Consider the following 23,184-nt stretch of genomic DNA (forward strand, 5'->3'; position numbering starts at 1 on the left):
ACTATGCTTACAAATGTTACAAAGTCAGATGCAAGCTGAAATAACACATAAAATAGGTGTGTGAATACCAAATATTAAATTTCGAATTAAATATTGAATCAAAATCGAATAAAGCGAATACAGCTGAGTATCAAATCTAATATCAAATGCCAGCAAACACGAAGTGTAATGCTTACGACAAATTTTGTTCATGACAACCAGGTGTGGTGCACACGCTTGGGACTCCACTCTCATTGCATAACAAATTTTACTAGGTACCAGTAACACCAAATTAGTATGCGACCACTGATCACAACTCAGTTGCTCACTTTCATTGTTAAGGCAGTCTGGAATATTTTACAGAAAGAACAAGATTTCAAGACTGGACACAAGGGAGGAACCACACACACTGCGCTGAGTAACAACTTCATGTTTATAATCTTGCTGAGCCTTTTGCAGAGAGAACTAAGGCAGTACCAACATGTAAGCAATGAGCACGATGCCCAGGCCCCATTTTTCTCAGAAAACGATGCTACTCGAACACATTGCAGAGTCCCGCAAGGGGCCCATCTGCATGCCTGCAGCATCGCCGCCACCCACGGTTCGACCCCTTCATGGAGCGCAGGCACCTCCCTCCACCTCAAGCCTCACATTTTACGACCCTAGCTGTGTATGGTAGCCTGAGAGAAAAACTGCGTTTCAACGAGGAAGGTTGTGTTTGTTTGCTCCCCAAAGTTCGTGAGGTGCCCTTTTTGCGTGGTAGTCACTTGGGGCGAGTGTATGCGTGTGCCTTACTTTGCGTCGGATGTTTCTGGTCCACAGTGACACATTCGTGGGCCACTGTTGACCAGACCTAGTTTTTCTAAAGCTCCATCCAAGCAGCGAACGCTTGCCCCTCAGGGTCGATAAATTTTACTCCCACCGGCTACCCGGTCCAAGTGGAAAAACTCCACCTGGCAAAAATCGCCATCGGAAGTGGCGGGAATGCCTCGCACGCTCACCAGGTGTCTCGACGGTCGATCTCCCTCGACTTCCGGCAGCTGGTTGGTTTTTGTGTATTTTTCCTTTTCTATCAAAGCGTCTGTCGCGTGGCTGTGCCAAAGCGATGGAATGCGGGCATTTGGGCTAGTTTGGCCGCGCACTTTCCGGCTCTCAGCGCGTGAAAGGGACATCGTTGATCATTACAGCCGAATATTGAATGTTTGAGAGCATGAAAATAACAGTACAAATTTGTGTAACCTTATTTTTTGACTACAAACTTAAGTGAGGTGCTCACAAAACATAATAATTAGAAGTGCAGTGCAATTTTCTTAGCAACCTGATCGAAGGTTCCATGGCGCAAAATAGTTTGTGCATTTGTGTACTGCTTTTCTTATTATTGCCGTTTTTGCATGTGTGGTGGTGCCCATATGAGTTCGAGTATAGTGGATGAAACGGTTTCTCGTTCGCAGCGCCCGAAGCTATTTTTCTTTTTTTTTTTTTCGCTGTCTGCAAGCGTGCTCATAACTTTTGCTTTTGTGCTTCTTTCAGAAATCACCCCTGCTCTACTACAACAATAAGTCCCTTCTGCTCGAATGCCTTGAGGGAAAAGAGCGACGACAGATTATAGTTAGAAGTTGACCATGCCTGGTCTTCTGGCTGTTTGCATCTGTGTGGGACCAGGCGCCGCACGGAATGCCTGGGGCATCGAGAACCAGAGCCACTGAGAGGCCCATTTCACCCCAAGTATAGATAATTCTATCCTCTCCGGCTGCAGTACTGAACGCTTGATGTTGGAGGAGGCTTCAAAACAGTAACTGAAACTGAAGTAAACATGAATAACCACAAAGTGTTCTTTACACAAAGTAAACTAACGTCACTGTTGGAGAACCACAAAACCTTCTGCAACGCCTGCACTTCGTGGTGCCACCGCTCAATGTAGCTAGATGGTGCAAAGCCAGCCCGCTAAAGTGCTTACAGCTCAATGAACTGTGTGGAAATTGCAAGCGCCTCTATGAAACTTTTTTTCCAAGTTGTTTAGTCATTAACAACAAATAATACAATAAAAAGCCTATTTACATACTATCTTTTTCTTATCCAAGAACACATTTCCAGAGTCTGGCAACACTGCCAAACACTCAGCGGCATCAGCCTGTTTTTCACTGAATGTAAACGATGCCAGCGAACCATCGGTGTCGTCTCGCCCCATCGATTTATGTCGGGCGAAGTTCCCCATGAAAGTACGCTCCATGTATTCCGGGCTTAACCAAGTGCGTGGTAAGGCAGCTGAGTGCGCGGTCGAGAACTTTTACAAACAAGACCATGAAAAGAAAGCAGACCTGGGTGAAAAGGAAAAGGAGAAAAGGAAAAAAGACCTCGTGCCCAGCGCATTCTTGTTAATATGCAGTTTCAAGAAAATTGATTTCTTTTTTGGACAGCTTACAATACAGGATGCTGACACAATCAAAATTTAAACGGTTAATCTCAAAAGCCTCTAAGAGTTCTCTGGTGTAATTATATATACTTTTTATTCAACAGAATGACTGTTGAATACAATTAAGTGCATTTTGCGTTTGAAGCTGAAGAAATAGCGAGTTATGCTGTCCTCAATATTTTCAGTTTAATAGTCTTCCATTTCTCAGAAAGCTTTATTTTTCCCATTTTTATTGCAGGTGAGTTCTGTGGGTTATCGTCAGCTCAGTTTGCCCGACAGACAAAAGTACGAGCTGTGGATCATTTGCCTCGACCATAGACATTGTATCCGCAATGTGGGGTCGACTGAGGTCATCACCGACGGTAAAAGGCAGGTGCCTTTTCACTGTAGAACTTGCTGTTATTTGCTGCCTATCAAAGGTTCTGAAATTGGGAGGGCTACAGAATGTTCATGTGACAGGCCCCACTTTGTCCCCGTCTGCCACAGTCAGTGCAAATGTGCGTGTAGCCAGACGGTCGGTGCATTAGTCACTTGACACCGTCGCACCCGCTGTGTAATCAAAAGCTAGTCTTGTGAAGGGTTTGTCAAAGATACAAGGAGACCGATGTGTGTATGAACGGCATCTGGTATAGAGGCCACCAGTGTGTTGCAAAGGCAGCGGCCACAAACAACGTTCGTCATTTGCGCACTCGCTTTTATTGGTGAAGTGGTTTGTCAGCTGTCCGAGTGTTGTAAGGCTGCTGCAAATACATCCGCGTCGATTCGGCACCAAACCATAACTTGAGTTGCAGACACCCGATAAAGCAGCCCCAATTAGGCCTATTGGCCTAGGCAGCATGCTCGTGATGAAACATTGCCGTGATCCGATGTGATAATAGGCTTCACTTGCATGCAGAAAGTAAACACAGTCGACAACTGATTTTTTTTTTTTTTTTGACACAGACAGGGTCGTGAAAATGTCTGAATTATCAGGCAGGTCGGAAAAACGAATTTCGACAATAGAACCAATTTGTCATCTTTTTACAACTCCAGCACTGTTGAAAAATCGGTTGAGGCAGCAAGTGCTTTTTGCGTTTGCCTGTGGCGATGCGGGTCTTTGTGAAGTGCAGATATTGTGCATGCGACCTTGACACTTGGACGCTGTCAGATTAAACTGTTCCGCAAGCTCATCAGTTTAGAATGTCACACTCAAGCTTTCGCCATTCCTACCGGTACAAGAACATACAAACTTTACCTATATGTGTTTGTAGTAGTTGCCGGCTGATCCTTCACTAACTCTTCTTCAAGTGTGCTGCCATAAGTGCAGCCTGCGCACGTGATGTCATGCCAGAGCACTGTGTATTCGTCTACGGGTACAAACATTAATCAAAGACGACTTTCCAGCGACGGCATGCCACCCAACACTCCTGTTGGCCAGGCCTAACCAGCACAGTCTCGTTGGGAGTCGGTAGCCAAAGTTCCAGTTTGGTATAGATTGAGAAAAATGCTTGATTCCCGCACAAGCACGGCTGCTTGGCCTACATGTTTTGCAAGTGCAAAACCTTTGAAAAATGCTTTTGTTATGTGTGGTACCACTTAGTGATAAAATTCTTAACACCGGTGAATGTGCTGTATCGAATACTAAAAAGAACCAACAGATGTGACAAGACAGTGTGCACAATAATACCAGGTTAACTTGAGCAACAACCAGCCACAGGTTTACAAAATGCTTGTTTCATTTGCACCATTCACGATACAATTTTGTTTGACTTCTTGTGTGCTGCCAAAGAGCCTCTTGGAATTGATAGCTTAGTCATACACAAATTTGTCTGGGCTAACAAATTGTTCATTTTCATTATACCCAACTTACTAAAAGTAGGCTTACCACAAATTTCACTGTTAGCAGTTCATACCTAAGCTTAATCCTAGGATGTGGCTTATGCTGAAACCTCCACTCCATTAGACTTACTATTCATGTGCATTTCAGTTAGTCTACAATTTGCAGCATCACTAAAAAATTTCCCCTATCTACAACAATAAGAATGAAGCACAACTTCAAGTACTTATCACACTACACCATGTCCAACACTGTGCTTGCAAGTTGTACCAACGTGATTTTCCTCTTGCTTTCAACTGTCGAAATAAATTTGCCAACTCGGCACTCAAAGTTTGTCTGGCATCATAAGGTTAACGAGTATCAGCATATTTATCTTTAAGGGGGTAGGGAATGTGGAGGTATTTACAACAGACTGACACAATAAAGGGTTCCTTTTTTGTAAGTGAGAATGGTTCTATTCCTCCCTTTTCTGCATACTGATCAAATCTGCATGTCAGTGGCCATGGATGTTATTTATGCTCAACAAACATAAGTGACACGGCAATAAGATGGCTCCACTGTACAGTATTTGCCAGTATTGCAAAAACCCCCAGACTTCAAATTTTACCTTAGGCACTGTAACCCAAGAGCAAGTTAATCGGTAGTATTTGACCGCTCTTTAAAACTGATATTCTCTAAAAGCCTAGAATTTCAGAACCTGATATCTCCAGTCATGAGGTAGACAAATTACCTACCTGCTTCAATTCACGCCACGAGAGTTCTAGGGCCTGCAAACGCTGTTCAATCTCAGGCACGCCCAAGTTAGACTCTGCCATAAGTTTATGGCCAGCTTCCTGGACAGCCTGAATAGCTGGCTCATGGGCGCCAAGCTCAGAATCTAAACGCTTGTGCTTTTTCCTCAGGTTTTGCACTCCAGTCAGGTCTCTGCCATAGTCATCCGAGCCCACCAACAGCTTCTTTTCCCTAAAAGAAGGAAAGAAACAAGCTTATTCACTGCATAATGGAACACCTGCTCCCATCTTTACCAATTCCACCACACCAAGTACCCACATACCTTGCAGATGTTCAATATTCAAGAGCAATTTAATCAATACTGTGGAAGGTCACAGAAACTCACAAAGAAGGACAGTCGTGAAAAGGAACAAGTAAATTGAGACCACCATGCTATATAATTTAGGATCATATTTGCAAAACATCCTATGACATTCCACAGCTATTACAAGCACAGTTGCAGTATGAAAGCAGAGCACTGAATGTGCGCTGAAAACAATCTTGCAGAAATGGCATTAAAGCTGCAAGAACTCCTAATTTATTTCGTGTGCTATATCCTCTTATTATATATTCATTACTGGTTCCAAAAGTTTGGAAGCATAGACTTTACAATAGCACTCCTATTTCCATTTGGTTTGGGCATGCACCTGTGAAAGGGTAAGAAGAATATTGACAATATTGAATATTGAAAATAGTAGTTCATGTGCAACTTCAAATTCCTGCTACAGGTGCAGTCTTAAAATTCAGGTTTCTCAGAAATTCCACACACTGAGAACTTTCTGCATTGGTACTACAAATCATGCTACCTTTGACATGAAAATGTGTAAATAAAATAACTAATATCCAATGCCAGTGCCCCCCCCCCCCCCCCCATGCTTTCCTCGTGTAGGGATTGTGGTGTGCACTGTGGTCTTTGAGCAGGTATTCACCTATTCTGCTAATGACCCTCTTCCCTTTCCTCCTGTGGCAGGACAGGGTGATAGCTGGGCTGTCACTCATCTGTTGCACTATCCAGAAGGTCCAGTGGACAGTGGCCACTGAACCACTCTTTATGGGAATCGAGTCCCCGCTCATCCAGTTGTACACAGCGCAGCCACAAGAGTGAGCAAACAGGTATCCAGTATAGCACGAAGTGCGTTTTCCACTTTTTTCTCTCATCCAACTTTGGGAATTGCTTGGACTTCAGCTGGTGTACAGCATCTCCCACCTACAGTTAGTGTGTACCTAGCATTGCCTTTTTTTTTTTTTCCAAACGCTAAACCTAAAAGTGGTGCCTAGCACTTCCAGTGCTGCCCAGTATCAGCAATTGGTTCTGGTGTCACCAGAAAATGGGTACAATAAACCTCTCAAATTGAATTCAGGGATTTTATCTGCCAAAACCACGATTTGACTATAAGGCATGCCATAGTGGGAGACTCCAGATTAACTTTGATCACCTGAGGTTCTTGTAACATTTCCCCAATGCACGGGACAGGGGCATTTTTGCATTTCGCCTCCGTTGCAATGCGACCACCACGGCCAGGGTGTGATCCCATTACCCCGTGCTTAGCAGCGCAAAACCATAGCTGCTAAGCCACCGCGGCAGGTTAATAAACCTCTCCTTTGTTAACTTAGGCATACAGTGTTTCTCGTGGTGCCATGCTTGGTTTGCACCGGAGTGCATGCAGTAGCACACAAGTTTACGCACAACAATGGCTTAGCACAGTCCCAAGAACCACTGCACCAAATACTGCAGCGGTCGGTACTCAGAGTAGTGTAGAGAACACATGCCATTTATGCTTGACCCACATACAAAATCTGATACAAAATCAGCTAAGTAATAAGTATGCACCAAGCAAAGATGATCAATAGACAATGCAAAAGATGCTCCTGTATCTATATGTTTGAGTGCTGGCGAAGAAAATAAGTACAATCAGAAACAAACTTACAAGGCGATAAGGAACCTATTCTACACATACAAAGCGCTTCACCTAATTTGTGTCAAACATTAAACTAAAGAAAAGAAGGTGTGTGCTACGCAAGCACAACCAACATTGTTTTGTCCACTGTTGAGCAAGTCTCTTGAAATGCCTTTTACTAATTACAATTAGTAAATATTAACTAACCACCGACTTAAATGTACAAGCTTCCAATGCATAAGTTAAAAATATATTGAGAAGCAGCTAAACAGTGTTGTTTAGATTAAAATATCTGTTACAGGCTAAATTTTTCTGAACTCCAAAAAAAGGGCGCATAATTTAAATACCACATGACAAGGCACTTTTGTGAAGCAATGTTAGTGGCCTCATACGTGCTTAAAATATCACTGCTGCAGTACCTTACAGGAACCTTGTGTATCTATCATTATCCTAACACAAGCTTGATAAACATTGCGACAACCTTGTCATTAATCTGAGTGAACCCCGTGACATCACTGCGTGCGCACAAACCTTGGCAGCAAATCACATTTGCGATTGATCACCCTAAGCCCTCTACACCATTTCAAACCAAGGGAGAGCCCAAAACAACAACCCCTTTAAAAGCCATTCAAAGAGCACAAGATCAAGCCCAAGTAACGTACTTGATCCAGGACTCTTCATCTGCGATATCGCGGAAGAATTGGTGTAGGGTGTTAGCCTCATGCAGCTGGGAGCGGCGGTAAGCAGCCAATGTGCGCAACCGCTCATAGCGTTCGTTGATTGATGACCGTTTTTCTTGTATAGGTCCCGAATGGAACTGGCCAGATTCAACCAAAGAGTCCGCAAGCGCATTCAGGTCCTTGACCCTGTCTTCATGGGCTAAGATGTCTGCTTCAACCAACTGGTGCTTCTTGGTAAGGTTCTGCACTGATGCCAGGTCTTTGCCGCTGTCCTCGCTTTTCAGCAATGACTCCACCTACAGTACGATAGCAGGCATCAATCAATGCATACAACTAAGAATACCTGTATACTCCATTTTGTAGTGACCAGAGAATTTCTTCTACACGAAACCTTAATGCACTGTTCACATTTGAATGAGAACTCCACTTTCTTACAGCACATTCTAAAAACACTAAAGGCAACTTAAATCAAGTATTTACACACTCTTCATAAGTGCAAAGAGAAAGTTGAAACTATTCATAAGATGCGTATTAAACATAAGATGCATATATTAAAATACTTTAAATGATTTCTGAAAGCTCATGTAGAACACTTTTTTTCCTAACATCAATTGCAAGATAAACTATGCCAATGACTGAATTTGGAAAACCAAATGAGGTCCCTACCATTCATTAATCACTAAATATATAACAATCAAATATGAGCACAGAAAGGTTGGAATGAGTGATCAACAACAGGAAAAGAAGGGAAGTGTCAGCCCAGAGCCTACTCTAACAGCCGCTTTTACTGGCAGGATTTATACAAGGCTATCCAGGATGTCCCCCAAGTTGACATTTCCAAACTCTCCAGAGTTTTCCAGGCTTTCCCCGAGTGCCTTTGCAAAATTTTCAGAGGAGACACAGAACTCTGTTTTATGTCAAACCAGGCTGGACACCATGTCAGCCTGATGCTATCACTCTCTAGTAAGCAAGTTAAATAAAAAACCAACTTAATCCAGTTTGAATAGTAACGAGTAATGTTCAATTTAAAAGGAAAAGACGGGAGGAGTTAGTAAAATGCACAGTGAATATGTTCGAAAAAAATGGTAATACCCATCGCAACTAGAGTTGAACATTTTCAACTTCACGAATAAAAAGATGCATACAGAAGCAAATATTTTCTAATATGATCTATTTCTATCAACTGATAGCAAGCTTATTGGTATGAGGCCTGACCTTTGTCACAAGTGAGATTCTTTCTCAGCAGCTGGAAATTCTAACTCAACACTCCTGGCATACTCTCAGGCCGCACAGAACACCTCAGTGTTGTGTTTCACTGCTTTAAAGAGTTTATTTTGCTTTGAATGAGGGACACCTGCATCTCGACGTCGGACAACACTATTTTTTTTTTTGAGCTCAAGCTCCTTCAAGGAGGCGGCGCGCTTCCTTTTCCATTCATTCCTCAATACGTCTGTGCTTTCTGTTCCAATCCTCTTTCCGCCGCGCCTTCGCCCCACAGACTATTGGAAGCATCCCCTCGGTCAGTTGTACAGTCAACGTCCGATCTTTCGGACTCCCTAGAGGCTGCGAAAACGTCCGAAAAGTCATGCAGTCTGAAAAAACGAACACATGTCTTTTACATACAAGGGACATTAAAGGCAAATATTAAGTCAAGCTAAAGTGATAGATTAGTCCTTGAGAATCTCTAAGGCATCAATATTATCGCGAACAGAGCCTTAATTATAGAGAAATAGAGATAAATGCAGGACATGATTAGAGATTTCCTCGGGGCATTCAAGTACTTGCCCGATGACGAAAGCACTCCTCAGTTAAATTCTGTCCCTAGTACTCAACCACTCAATAAACAAAATATCCTTGTATTATAAGACGAAATAAAATGCTACTTGTCCAGTTACATTTCACTTTTAGAAAAAAGAACTCATTGAAATAACCCTGACAACGAAGCGGGCGGTCGAAAGGTTTTGTTTTCGCTGAACTCCGCGCCGCCCACGCCTTCACGTTTCAATAGTTATTGCGTAGTGCTGCACTGGTTTTGCTGGCTTGTGAAACTGCTGAAGTAGCAGAGATTTCAACTTCCATTTGATGTTGCGGGTTGCCCGAACGGTCTACGCCACTTGACCAAAGAGCAGTTGCAGCGGCAAATCTGCCATTCTGTCTTGGCTCGGTACCACCGTCTGTCGGGCGCCGCTTTACTCACCGACGGCAGTAATGGGTGGTGATGGCGTATGGAACGTCACCACTACCCCGGTTGGGTGGCAGGAGATTTGAATTATGATAAAGGTATGCAAACCCTTCCGATGCAATTTTCTCGTTACCTAAGTATTTTCTTGGCACGAAACAAGTGTTGCGAGGTTTCTGGGATGGTATTTAAAGAGTCTACGTCAACTTAGTATTTGCCTTTAGTGTCCCTTTAAGGGCTGAAATCGCCACAGGCACGTCCGCAAAAGCTCTGAGGCCTGCCAGCACACTTAATAGTGAACGTCGAAGCAGCCAGGACTAGTGTTGCCACAGGGGTGGCTGCGGCTGCGGCTGCCAGCGGATCTGTGTGTGAGAGCGCCAGTTCAAGGTGGCGAGATAAAATGGTGGCGGTGGTGGTTTTGATAAATGCCATTTCGGACCTGCGGTCATGGCAAAATGTATGAAAAATTGGACGGCGAAGTGTTTCTGTGTCGGAAATTTCAGCCATTCTTATACATTGACTCTGTGGGGTACTTGGTGGTGCCGCGAAGCCGTCCGAATTATAGGGCATGTCTGAAAAATCAAGCGTCCAGAAAATCTGTCACTGACTGTAAGCTGGCAACTCCTCCAGCCGACGACATGGCGCCAAAGACTATTAGTTTCGATTCGTCTGTTACTTGAGCCAGCATACAACTTTCATACCCTTTCAATAAAATTACAGCTAATTTTCCCTGATTAAGCACGCATTCCCCAAGTTTACCCTGAGTATTTCCAGACTATTTAGAATCCCCTAGTATCCCCGGTTTTCCAAGTTGGTAGACGCCCTACTATTTAATTTAATGGAAACAAACTTCCATCAAGACGGTGAGGTCAGGCAAGTTGGTTGATATTTTTGAAAGATCTTGAAGCGAGAGAGCACACACACACAAAGAAGCTAGAAAAAAAGTGAGGTTGCAGCACTGTCCTATCTGTTTTCTGTTCTCTCAATTTTGGTGCATATGCTGTGCGATTCAAGACCTTTCGAAAATGATTATTAAAGATTCCCTGTGGTAGACATTGGAATTCATTAACATCAGCCAGATTACTTGAAGTGGACACAAATGCGGAGTGATGTTAGCTAGTAACAAAACTTCCCAGATTATTTTTTAAATTATTATCATTAGTACACATCCAAAGTGCATAAATGATGACGCACAGTAATCAAGTAATATGGAGTTAGCACTTATCAGCACTCTATTTTAGTTTTTTAAATATGTTGCAGTCCCTATTGCTTGTAATGCCTCTTCAAAGCAGCAAACATTTGAAATTTGTAACCGACAAAAAAGAAATTATAAATCAAGCAAAAATTTTGAATGTTTAAAAGACAAATGTTTGCAAGCACCGTTCCACCTTTATGATATTTACCTCTCCAAGCCAGAAGTCAATGTCCTTAACAGCAGCATTAAATGTTCTCTGCTTGTTGGCCTCCTTGAGCTTCATGCTCTTCTCCGATGACTTCGTGGTCAAGTGTTCCCATTGGTCAGCAATAGAACCAAGGCGTGCTTGTACTGCATCTTCAGAGCCAGCACACTTGCGCTTGTCAATGAGGTTTTGACCCATGGCAAGAACTGCTTGGATACGGTCGGCATTGGCAGCCAGCTCTGCTTCAAAGGCTTGGTGTTTCTTGTGCTTGCTCTGCATCGCAGAAAGAACAAAAAGCACTCAGGATGAGAAAATGACTGACCGTAGAAATATTTCATGACGGAACTGCGGCAATTATCAGTGGTACTGTTATCACCTCACTCCTGTGGGTTTGTGGGCCTTGAGGTTATTTTCCTACCCCTCGACAGTTCTTCCTGAATGTGGAAGTGATGTGACTGATTAAGTAAGAGGTGATCATTTTTAAGTTTTACAGAATAAAAAAAAAATGCCTTTTGCAGATAACATAATTCTAGTCCTTGAGCTGGATTATTCAGAGAGGTGCACGTTATTTGCAAAGAAAAAGCACAATTTTAACTAATTAACAATTCACTAATTAACTTCTTAATTACTTTACGGCGCACATTGCAATATATCAATTGAAGTTCGTGAGCTTGAAACCGTATCCACTTGGAAATAATTTCCAGAATGACACCAGTTTGGAGATTTGCACCATCAAACTCACCATTAAATGCACTGTTCACTTTAACAAAATGCTTTTTTACACATTGAAACCCATGTATTTTGTCCCACACTTTGGGAAATATTGTGTGAAAACTGGTGTCCTTGTAATTTATTTCAAGCGAATAAGTCTTGAAAACTCACTGCTTACACTTCTTAAATTGCAATATGTTCGGTAAAGTACAGTAAAACTTTGCTGATACGATCCCGTTACATACGATTTCCCCGCGTCAATGTTTACCAGTAAATCTCCTCCCGGGTCGTCGCACGCCGCATTCACAGCTACCACCGCCAACCCTATAGCGATAAGCATCTTCACCTATCTGTTTTACAGCACACGAGGCTGGTGCCGTTGGAAGTGTATACTGCACCCTATTAGTAGGCGACAAACCAAATGCGCCACCGTTCCCTGCTGCTGGCCGCGCGATGTGGACGGTGCAATGCGAGCGTCACATTTCACACGGTTCATTCTGGCAGTCTCCAATGTAGCCCACCAGCTCGATTTTGTTATGGTTTCTTGTTGCTGTCTTGAAACGCTACGAAATAGAAAAACAACAAAACTTGTCTCTGGCCGCCGAAGGCACACCAGCTTGACGGGCGTGAGCATCTCGCGCCTTGTGCCACAAAGCTTTGCATTATTATGGTCGAGTCTAAAATTTTTACCCCCTTCGTGTAGTACGTTTTGTTGGTTAGTACCTGTTTTCTCGCGTTTTCTTCCCCAAAACATATGAACGAGGTTCTACTGTAGTAAAGAAGTTCATTAGTGAATTTCTAATAATTAGTTATATATGTGTTTCAATTTCTCCTGCTAGCGATGTCCGCTTCTCCGAATATTACAGCTCAAGAACAATTATGCTATCTGCCTCCAAGCGCCCTGTGCGTTCGCGCGTGAAGCCACATCAACATAAACATAATTTCGGCGGCGTGTCAGAGCATTGTGGCATCGGGTAAGCGAGGACTCGCGCCATGCCGAAGCTTGGATAAAAAAAAGACGCCGGATGCTCAGCATAGAAGAAAAATTATACATCATTCGTGCTATCGAACATGACATGAAGTCAGCGCTGGCATGCGACAGGGATCTGCTGACTACGGTGTGTGGCATTTGGAATGTGAAGTTGCTCGGCAGCGCTCCTGCGACCGTGAAGAGATGTCGGCTATGACGTTCCGACTTTTCGCCATCGTTGCTTCTGTTGTTGCCGAAGCGTCGGCTAGCAACAGTGATGAGGACGACACGGAAAGCGACGGCACGGGCAATTCAGGCCCGACAGTGGCAAAAGCTACGCATTACATCAGCCTCATGAATGCCATCGTCGCGACGAGAACAGCACCCCGCAATGAAAAAGGCGCCCCGCGACTTCTGCAGCACTACCGCATGCGTGCATGGAGAATACGTAACACCAACGAGGAATCTGCAATGCTAGTGTTTGCCAAGAAGAGGAGGCTAGCTGAAACTGCCTCCAAATGCCCTGTGCGCTTGCGCATGAAGCCACATCAACGTCATTTTGGTGCCGTGCTAGACAGAGTGGGAAGGAGCCGGCGTTGTGCAAGCTAGGACTCGCGTCATGCCAAAGCTCGGATAAAAAAACATTGGGTGCTCAGCACAGAAGAAAAATTGGACATAATTCATGCTGTTGAACATGGCACGAAGAAGTCAGCGCTAGCATGCAAAAGGAATCTACTGTTGACTTCAGTGTGTGGTTTTTGAAGTGTGAAGAAGTTGCTCAGCAGCGCTGCTGTGACCGCGAAGAGGTGTCAGCTACAAGGTTTGACTTTTTGCCATCGTTTTCTCTGTTGTTGCCGAAGCGTCGCCGAAGGACAGTAATGAGGACATGGAAAGCAACAGCTTGGGCGATTCAGGCCTGACAGTGGCAGAAGCTGCGCATTATGTCAGCCTCATGAATGCAATCGTCATGACAAGAACAGCAACCTGCAATGAAAAAGGTGTCCCGCGACTTCTGCAGCGCTACCGTGCCCGTGCACGGAGAATATGCAATGCTAACGAGGAATCTGCCATGCAAGTGCTTGCCGAGAAGAGGGGGGCTGGCTGAAAAGCTGCATTGCAGCTTCAGTAAGTTTGAGGCCACTGTCGTCGCTGCTAGGCCATGGTGGCATCAAACGAAAATAACACTTCTGTCACGTGAAGTGAATAAATACTGCATGTTTTTTCCTCTTTCATCGCACTCTCTCAGAGTTCTGTTTTTGACAGGTAAGCAGTCGATCTCATGCTATTTTGGTTAAACCGTACTAGCGTTTAGTACGTACTTTTTTTGAGCTCCGGCCAACTTTGGTTTAACCCACTGGCTTCTGCGGCAGGCGATCCGCCGGCCGCACCGGCTGAGGCCAAAGTCACTTTGGCCGGCGAATCGCCGGCCGCTCAGAGCATGGTTTGTTTTGCGTTTCTTCAATAGATGGCAGCACAACACAACTTGTATAGTGATTGATTCATGTGTTTTCTACCAGATGGACATAGTTGTCCTCTGTCCAAGGTCAGTTTTGTTGTTTTTATCGACAAAAAGTTCGCAATCCTGTCTCTTTCCAAACATGGCGTCGTGGAGAAAGCGCGCTTTGACGGCGGAAGAAATTCTCAATCTTGTGTTCGAGAGTGATGACGAGAGTGACAACTGCGATGAAGAGGATGTTGTGTCAAACGAGAGTAACCGGATTACGGACAGTGACAGCGACAATAAAGACAACTTGTGTTTAGCGCAAGATCCGTGCGACTCTCGGCCACCATCTCCGAAGGCGCGAAAACTAGAAGACTGGCAATGGGAAGTGGATGACACAGTGGAAAAGGTTGTGAAGAACACCTTTTGTGCTCAACCAGGCATCAAATGAGCCACCCAGCTACAAGTAGGTGCAAATCCCAGTGCTCTGGCAATGTTCAACGCTCTCCTCGGAGACGAGATTTGGAGCACCATCGCATTACACACAAGTGCCTTTGCATGCGAGAAACAGTGTTTGCATCCCGATCCCAGTTGGCATGAAACAACACCGGATGAAATGAACGCTTACTTCGCTATGTGTGTGCTGATGAGCCAAGTAAAGAAGAGCAGCATTCAATCTTACTGGTCAACAAGAGCTGTTATAAGCACATTTTTTGCTTCTGTGATGTCGAGGCAGCGTTTTTGGGCACTCTCAAAATATCTGCATTTCTGCGACAACTCTCTCCCTCAAAGTGGAGATAAGCTGTGGAAGTTGCGCCCTGTGCTCGACCACGTACTGAAATGCATTGATACAGCCTATGATCCCGAAGAGTGTCTGGCAGTTGATGAAAGCCTTATGAAGTTTCGTGGTCGGCTGTCCTACGTCCAGTTTAACCCCTCAAAATGGGCAAGATTTGGCCTTAAGTTCTACAAACTGTGCGAGTCTTCAAGTGGCTACTGCCTGAAAAACTCGATTTACACAGGAAAAAGAAGACTCCAGTTATTACTGGATTGTTGTGCAGTGAGGCGGTTGTAATCGACCTTCTAGAAAAATGTCTGCCCGATTGCCACACAGTGTTTATGGACAACTGGTATTCTTTGCCATTGCTATTTTGCCACCTAAAGGACGCTGGTTCGAATGCTGTTGGCACAGTCCGCCTTCACCGCAAGAACATGCCGAAGGATTTCAAGGCGAAGCTGCAAAAAGGCGAATGAAAGTCCCTCTTTGCGCGAGGCATCATGTCCCTCACTTGGCAGGACAAAAAGCAGGTCAAAATGCTGTCAACCTGCCACAGTTCAACTGATCTCACTGATACCGGAAGAAAGGGTCGCAAGAATGGCTTGCCAGTTCTGAAGCCGCAAGTTGTAATAGATTACAACCGATGCGTGGGTGGAGTGGATCGCGAGGACCAACAACTGGCTTCCTTTCCAATTATGCGAAGATACGCCAAAGGCTACAAGAAAATCTTCTTTTATATTATGGACATCGCTGTTTATAACAGCTACGCATCGCTGTTTATAACAGCTACGTCTTATCTGCCAAAGCATCAGGCAAGCGGCTCCACTACACAGACTGGAAAGTGAACCTTGCAGAGGAGATTCTCGAAGCAGCCGTTTTACCCCAGTACCATGGTCGACGTAAACCGCCTGTCGCGGCTACACCAATGCGGCTGCAGGCTTCCGAGTAGGCTCATTTTCCTCACCATACCCCACCAAACAAAATCAAGCAGAATCCATCAAGGCTATGCTTAGTCTTAAGACACATGGGAAAAAGTCGGAGAGCCGGTGGGAATGTGAAAAATGTTAAGTTGCACTTCACATGCCTGTGTGCTTCAAAGCTTTCCATACACTCAAGTCCTATTAGGCGGGATGATGCAGCGAGCCCTTCCGAACAGAATAAAGTAAATTTTGTCTTTCTACGAGGTGTGCAGCGGAATTTATCGCTTTTTTTTTGAAAGAGCGGCTTGCGCACCCAACGCGCTTCGCTACTTCCGCGCGGAATACCAGGCAGGAAATGCCGCGGAGAGTGCGGAAGCCAATGGGTTAACGAGGTTTCACTGTAGTAGCTGTAATCTGTAGTTGTACTACCTTATACTCGTAAACTTGCAATACCTACCTGCCTACCTACCTACCCACCTACCTACCTAACCTTTCGTTACTGGTGAAAAATTCACAAATGTTCCCCAGTATAGCCTTAGAATTGTAAATTCTACCCTTAAAGGAATCCTGAAACGATCTTGACGATTTTGTACAAACATACTGAGTCGTTAGGGTAGGTCCTTCTGATCATTAATTTACGCATGCAAGTGCTCCACGTAAAGCGTGCAATTTATTATAAAGTTTTCAATGTGCACATCACTGCCGATCATAGCACACTGCTCGACGGAATTTTCAGCCGCCCCTACCCATATGACGTAAATCACCCAATTGACGTCAGTAGGGCGGGCTATCCGATTGGCTGCCTAGAGCGCGTCATCGATAATTTTTCCACCTTTATGGTGAACAAATGATGTTTGTAATAGTTGAAATTAGTTCATTTGTTTCTATAAAAGGAAAGTAACAGGAAGAGAATACACAAGAACAATTTCTCACTACACTTAAGCACTTCCAGCACACATGAAGCGTCATCTGCTTGTGTTACAATGTGCGCCATTTTGACGAGAGTTCTGCGGTTAGAGTCGGTCTCAGTCTTTACGCAAGCACTATGATTCGACTTTGTTGCGTTGTGGACTGCAAATGTAGCGACTGGCAATATGTCAAGCTACGACATAGCGTCCCTCTGCAAGGCAGCAGACGAGCGGACTGGCTGCAGCAGATCGGACTGCCGCCATTCGATTGGAGCCAGGATTTGCGTGTTTGCAGCCGTTACTTTACACCGGAAGATTACTAACGCAATGGCGTTTCACAAGTCCGGTATTAGGGTAAACGCAAGCACAAGGGGACAGGGCCCAGCCGTTTGACAGTGTCCTTGTTTCAGGGGATGAGCAGAAGCGCAAATGTGAATGGGCTGCATGGTGCAGCCACCTGGTGGCACAGAGCCCACACAGTAGCAGTAACGAAATGTATTCTTTGCTGCTGGCGTAAATTTTAAGCAGCAGTGTAATTGTTAACACGTTTTTGGAAATGTTTAAAATGTTTTACACTTGGTTAGAGCAATATTAGCTCTGTTTGGCTGGTGAAGCTCTGCGTCAACGGGTGGCTGGACTGTGGAGACTGATCAGGCAGCTCACGTACGTCTACGCTGAAGTTCCTTCATCAGCTAGAGTTTATGCCTCTAGCCATCCGTCGAAAAGCCTAGCTCATCTGTTGTTACCGGAATACCAGACACGTTCGGGTCTGTGACAGAAAGCTCGCAACGCACGCTGCTTCGATAGCTCTCGCTTGAGGTCGACTGCCAAGTAGCTGGCGGAGAGTTTGGAGAGGCTTCGCGTGCTCATTCCTAGAGAACTGGAAGTCGACACGACGTGCTATCATGATGCAGAGCCAGTGAAGGCAGAGCTTAGCCCCGATCACTCGGCGAACGAGTTGAGGAGAAAATGCATGACTATGCATGACTATGGAGGAGGGTAACTTGTAATCGTCCGTAGCTCCACACAAATTGTGGTGCAAATGATTAACTTTAGCTGTACCCTACGCGTCCACAAAATTTGTCCGAACCGTTTCAGGGGCCCTATAAATATCTCACTAGGAAGCGCCTCTGTAGCAACAGATGTGCCCATTAGTGAGCAACATTATATTTTGCTTTTTCTTGTCATTACCTATCACAGTATGCAAGGTTCAAAGCTCACCTGAATGTTAGCTGGGTCCTTGTAGGATTCATCCATTGCCATTTGCAGTTTCTCTGCAATCCAGTTTTCTATCTCATCAGCATCTCTGCTGAACTGCTGCAGGGTCTGAGACTCTCCAAGCTTGGATCGCTTCTCAATCAAGGCTTCCTTGAGGTGCTTCCATCTGCAAAAAGATATCAGTACGTACATAGCGCATAATATGATGCACAAATATTAATGTTTAAAGCATTAAGATTGTATTGCAGCTTTATATACAAGGTAGTTTTTGTCACAAAGAGAACAGTAACACGTTCATTAACTTTGTGCCTCCACACTGGGACAGCTCAACTGTCAAAGAACAGACGGCTTCAAGTGGACTGCAATCTTATTTTCTGTATCATCAGTCATGTGCACTGTCCAAATGTGAATCAGAGCTTCAATGCATGCACAAACATTACACTGCATGTGTAGTTATGCCATGAAAAACCTACACCCACATACATTTCGGGCTGCATGATAGTGAAAAAAAGCTCGCTGCCCAGTAGTTTGACGCGTGGAAAGTATTCACACACATGCTCACGACATGATGGAAAGTACAATGAGACAAGTTGTAGTGCATCGGGATAAGAGCTTTATGACAATGTAAATCTTACAAGTCAAGCTTCCCTCAACAGACTAAGGAGAAGCCCAATACACTGCCTTGTATACATCCATGTGTCACACCAATACAGTGTGCAGCTAGTGCAGTGGCAAGGCAAATGTGCAAATCATTTTCAAAATTAAGGCGAAAGCCTTTCTAGATTCATGGTGAAGTTTGTGTCAGCAGACCTGACCGCTGGAGAGTCCGCCAAACCGTCATCACGCCATATGAAGACAGATTAAAGGAAGATTAAAGAATGAAGAATGATAGTGACAGTTAGTGAATGACGTTATAATAGAGATTGGTAGAGGTTAATAATGACTAGTGATGACTAATAATGACTACTGACTCCAAAATGACCAATATGTCTCATGACAGCTTGTAATGACAAGTGATTAGAAATGACTAGAAATATCTAGCAATAGTAGTAATGACTACTAATGACTTGTAACGACTACGAAATTACTACTAAATTTTGTCTAATGACGGCTTGTAATGACCACAATTGATTACAAATGGCTGAAAATGCTTACTAGTGAGCAGCAATGACTAATAATGACTGAAATTACTCGTAATGACTAGTAATTACTACGAAATGACCAATATACCTAACGATAACTTGCAACGACTACAATTCATTACAAATAACTAAAAATGCTTAGTAATGACTAGTAACAACTGAAATGACTTGTAATGACTATGATGTGACCAACGTGTCTAACGACAGCTTGTAATGACCACAATTGACTAAAAATTACTACAAATGCTTAGTAGTGAGCAGTAATGACTAAAAGAAAGAAGAGAAAGAGGCAAATGATAAGAGAAGGAAGATTAGGCTTTCGCCATTCACCTCTTCAGAGAGAGGTTAAGAGACCCTGTAATTTTTTCACCCCAAACATGAGGTGCAGTCCTTTGCACAAGAATACTAGTAAAAAGGGGGGTGGTGTGAGGGGGGGGGGCATAGAACATTATGGACGGGGCCCCATGAATACATGGCACTTCTTTAAGTATATAAGTGGGAGCTTTGTACGAAATGACAACGCACAGGATGCGAGAAAACAAAAATGGGGCCAGTACGATTTCAGTCCAATGCGTCCCATAGATCAGAATAAACAATTAAAAAGAAAAAGAGGCTACAGTGCAAGAGTAGCATTTCTTGCACGCATCTGAAGCAGACAGTGAACTCCAAATAGCTGGCACAACTGCACATTGCAGAGTGTGTTGATGATACTGCTGGCTGTTAAATGAGTGAGTTCAATTGTTAATTGCTGTTGAAGAGAAAGGCCATTTACCTGTTCAGCACTTGATCTTTCTTGTCCTTGATATCATTGGCTGCATAATGGTCAGAACTCACCAGCTTGTCAGCAAGAGCAGCCAGAGCAGCTATTTTCTCCTCCTAAAATACATTTCAAATGCTTTGTCTGTACACCCATTACATTCAGAGACAAGTATACTCCGCAAGTCAGCTAAGTTTGTGTAATTTTAGCCAGAAATTTCAAGAATCACTGGATTCATGAAAATAATTTCTTGGGCAATTCAGTGTATACCTCATTTTCCAAAGTGGATTGCCCAGGCCAGGAGAAAAAAATGCTTCCAAGCTTGCATAACTTTCATAGTCATATGCACAGTGCTCAAAAATAGAGATGCAAACAGCAACGAACAGCAACAAATGGTAAAAAACAACAACAAATGTCTTTTGCATAAGCCAGTTTTTAAGCATGGAGTAGTTTCAAGTGTATGTTTTGGAGTCTGAATTAGGTTGCTGTTACAAATGCAAGTGAACCTGGAAACAAAATGCAATGGAGTAGTTTTCGAACAGTTTATATTTTAATGTCTTAGCACTGTACATTCCTTTTTTTCACATTTTTCTCTATCATTTTGTTCTTGCTGGTACTACATAGCAAGGCCACTGTGCAGTATGATACGAAGTGCAACAAAACAACTAAGGTTGAAAAGACTTGCAGGAATGAGCTTTGGATCGTGCCTAATATTGGCAGTACAATATGTTGCAAAGCCACACCAGCAAGTTGAAGGGCTTTAAAAACTACCAGGATGTTATAAAAAAAAATACTGTGACGTGCAAGGGCCGGGGCAAGCGAGCCCAAGACCCACGACGAGGAGCCACGGTTCTCGGAGGCCAAGCGCGGGATCGACAGTAGTTGACTGAGCGGTGAACAGGTGGCGTGAGTGCGGGGAGGACAGCGGCGAGAGTGTGCGGGGAGAGAGTGAAAAGGAATCGGAGTGGGGTTGCGGGTGTTCGGGCGCGGAAGGTTGCCGTTCGGGAAATAAAGCGGTAGTTCGGGACAACGTGTGGCGTATCGTCGATCGTGACAAGTGGGGGCTCGTCCGGGATCTACGTGGACATGGAGACAGTGGACGTTCCCGGGCAATTAGTACAGCATCTGCTGGGGCAGACGAGCGGATCCACCATAGAACGCGAGCAAGTCGCGGCAGCTGTCAGACAAAGACTGATGGCGGCCGAGGCAGTGCCTATGGGTTCTACGACAACGGCAGTGGCGGTTCAACCGGCGAGCGACTGCGCTCCGCGCTCCACAGGAGGTCAGCCTCCAAGGTTTAAGGGGTTCAACGACCATCAGTCCCCCGAGGAATTTTTGGACCGGCTTGAAACGTTATGTTTGGTCAGTGGTGTCGCAGCTGACAAGAGGCTTACGCACATTGTGCCTGCTGCGCTGGAAGGTAGCGCGAAGTTGTGGTGGCGATTCGTGAACTCGTTTGCGTCGTGGGAGGAGTTCACTGCGGCGCTTATTGCAGAATTCTCCATTGACGCGAAGCGCCGCTTGAAACAAGAGCTGGAACACCGGACGCAACATCCCCAAGAAAATTTAAAGGAATTCATATATACCATCGCGGCCTACTACGACCGGATTGGCGGCGAAGTGCCCGAGTCGGAAAAGGTTGACCGCGTGCTGCGGCAGATGCACCCGCAACTCCAGGATTTGGTGGAGGGAAGACAGTTCAGCAGTCTCGCGGAGTTGGCGAAGGCCGCTGACGGTCTCATGGAGCGTTTCTGGAGGCGCATGCAGTACAAGCCACCACCACCCCCCGACTGACCAAGTCGCGAGAGACTTGGCCTTCCAATCGGCTATAAACGTGGCCGGCGTGCCGGGAACACAACCCGGAGGGTTGATCACAGCGGCTGCTGCGCCGTTCCAGTATCCGCCGGCGGCATCCCCCTGGCCGTTGCACCCCGCGGCGATACAGCCCTCCTACCACTGAGACCAATTGCACGGATTGGCCGCATTCGCCACAAGGACGCCACATCTCTCAACGCCGTCACAGCAGCAAAGGTACCAGCCGCGTGACCACAGAGGATTCAACTGCCATCGCTGCGGAGGCGTCGGTCACATGGCCCGCGAGTGCCCTACAGGTCGGCGTGGCGGCCCACCCCGCTGCTACCAATGCAACGGGATCGGACATATCCGCTCTCAGTGTAGGGGAAACGGGGGACGGTAGGTGCTACACCGGCAAGCACCTACGAGACTGCGCTGCTGGTAGCGGCCTTGGCCGGCAACAAGGAGCCTCTCCTGGAAGTGCAGATCGGGAGGACGACGTTCCAGGCCCTACTGGACACAGGCTCGAGTGTGAGCTTGCTTGGATTGCCGGCGGCAAGGGTAGCAGTCGAGGCGGGCACCGAACCCAAGACACAGGAACAAGCACTCCGCCTGGCAACAGGTTGGTCTCAGTCAACGACTTCCCTCAAGTGCAAAATAAAGTGGGCCACAAGCAGCCGCAATCAACGCTTCCTGTGTGTGCCAGACATGTGTCGGGACATTGTGCTGGGCAGAGATTTTTTAACAGCAACAGGCATCTCTTTACATGTATCGCTGGGTGGGTGGACGATTGGAACCGATCCACAGTGCATGGTGCCATTTCCTAAGCGCGAAAAGGACCCAGCGACAGCACTTGCAATAGAAGATGGAGAGTCGTACCACTTGCACAGCCTCTTTGAAGAAGTGCTTGTAGTTCCAGGCATAGAGAACATGCATCAGGCTGGCACCAGGGAACTACACCCAAGCATGAGTAAAGTTCTCGATGACTTTAGCCATCTGTTTACTACAGTTGCAGGATGTACCACCCTGGCTCAGCACCGCATTGACACGGGGGACAGTGCGCCCGTGAGATGCAAGCTACGTCCAGTGAATGCGAAGAAGCAGATCATCGAGGGCTGTGTGGATGACCTCCTAGAACAGGGCCTTATAAGAGGAAGCACCAGCCCGTGGACTAGCGCCCCAGTGCTCGTTGCAAAGAAGTCTGGAGGCTACCGGCTCGCTGTGGACTACTGTCCGTTAAATGCACGCACCCGAGTACCTGCCTACCCAATGCCTCGAACAGACTGGCTGCTAACGCAATTGAGCCGAGCAATGTGGTTTTCTAGCTTTGATCTCTCCCAAGGGTTTTTCCAAATTCTTGTTTGCAAGGCTGACATAGCTAAAACGGCCTTCATTTGCCATCAAGGTAC

The 23,184-nt window shown here is 45.3% G+C and overlaps 1 protein-coding gene across 1 annotated transcript in view; it reads right to left on the reverse strand.

Annotated features, from left to right (window-relative positions):
• Window positions 1-23,184, reverse strand: part of alpha-Spec (alpha spectrin) — a 174,954-nt gene that overhangs the window by 24,807 nt on the left and 126,963 nt on the right. Inside the window, exons 31-35 of the mRNA XM_075691147.1 lie at window positions 19,997-20,100; window positions 18,086-18,248; window positions 11,140-11,409; window positions 7,540-7,853; window positions 4,943-5,171 (exon numbers count right to left, since the gene is read on the reverse strand). Coding sequence (XP_075547262.1) covers window positions 4,943-5,171; window positions 7,540-7,853; window positions 11,140-11,409; window positions 18,086-18,248; window positions 19,997-20,100 — 1,080 coding nt within the window. The remainder of the gene's footprint in view (window positions 1-4,942; window positions 5,172-7,539; window positions 7,854-11,139; window positions 11,410-18,085; window positions 18,249-19,996; window positions 20,101-23,184) is intronic.

Source organism: Dermacentor variabilis, chromosome 1 (assembly GCF_050947875.1).
Source record: "Dermacentor variabilis isolate Ectoservices chromosome 1, ASM5094787v1, whole genome shotgun sequence".
Lineage (NCBI taxonomy): Eukaryota > Metazoa > Arthropoda > Arachnida > Ixodida > Ixodidae > Dermacentor > Dermacentor variabilis.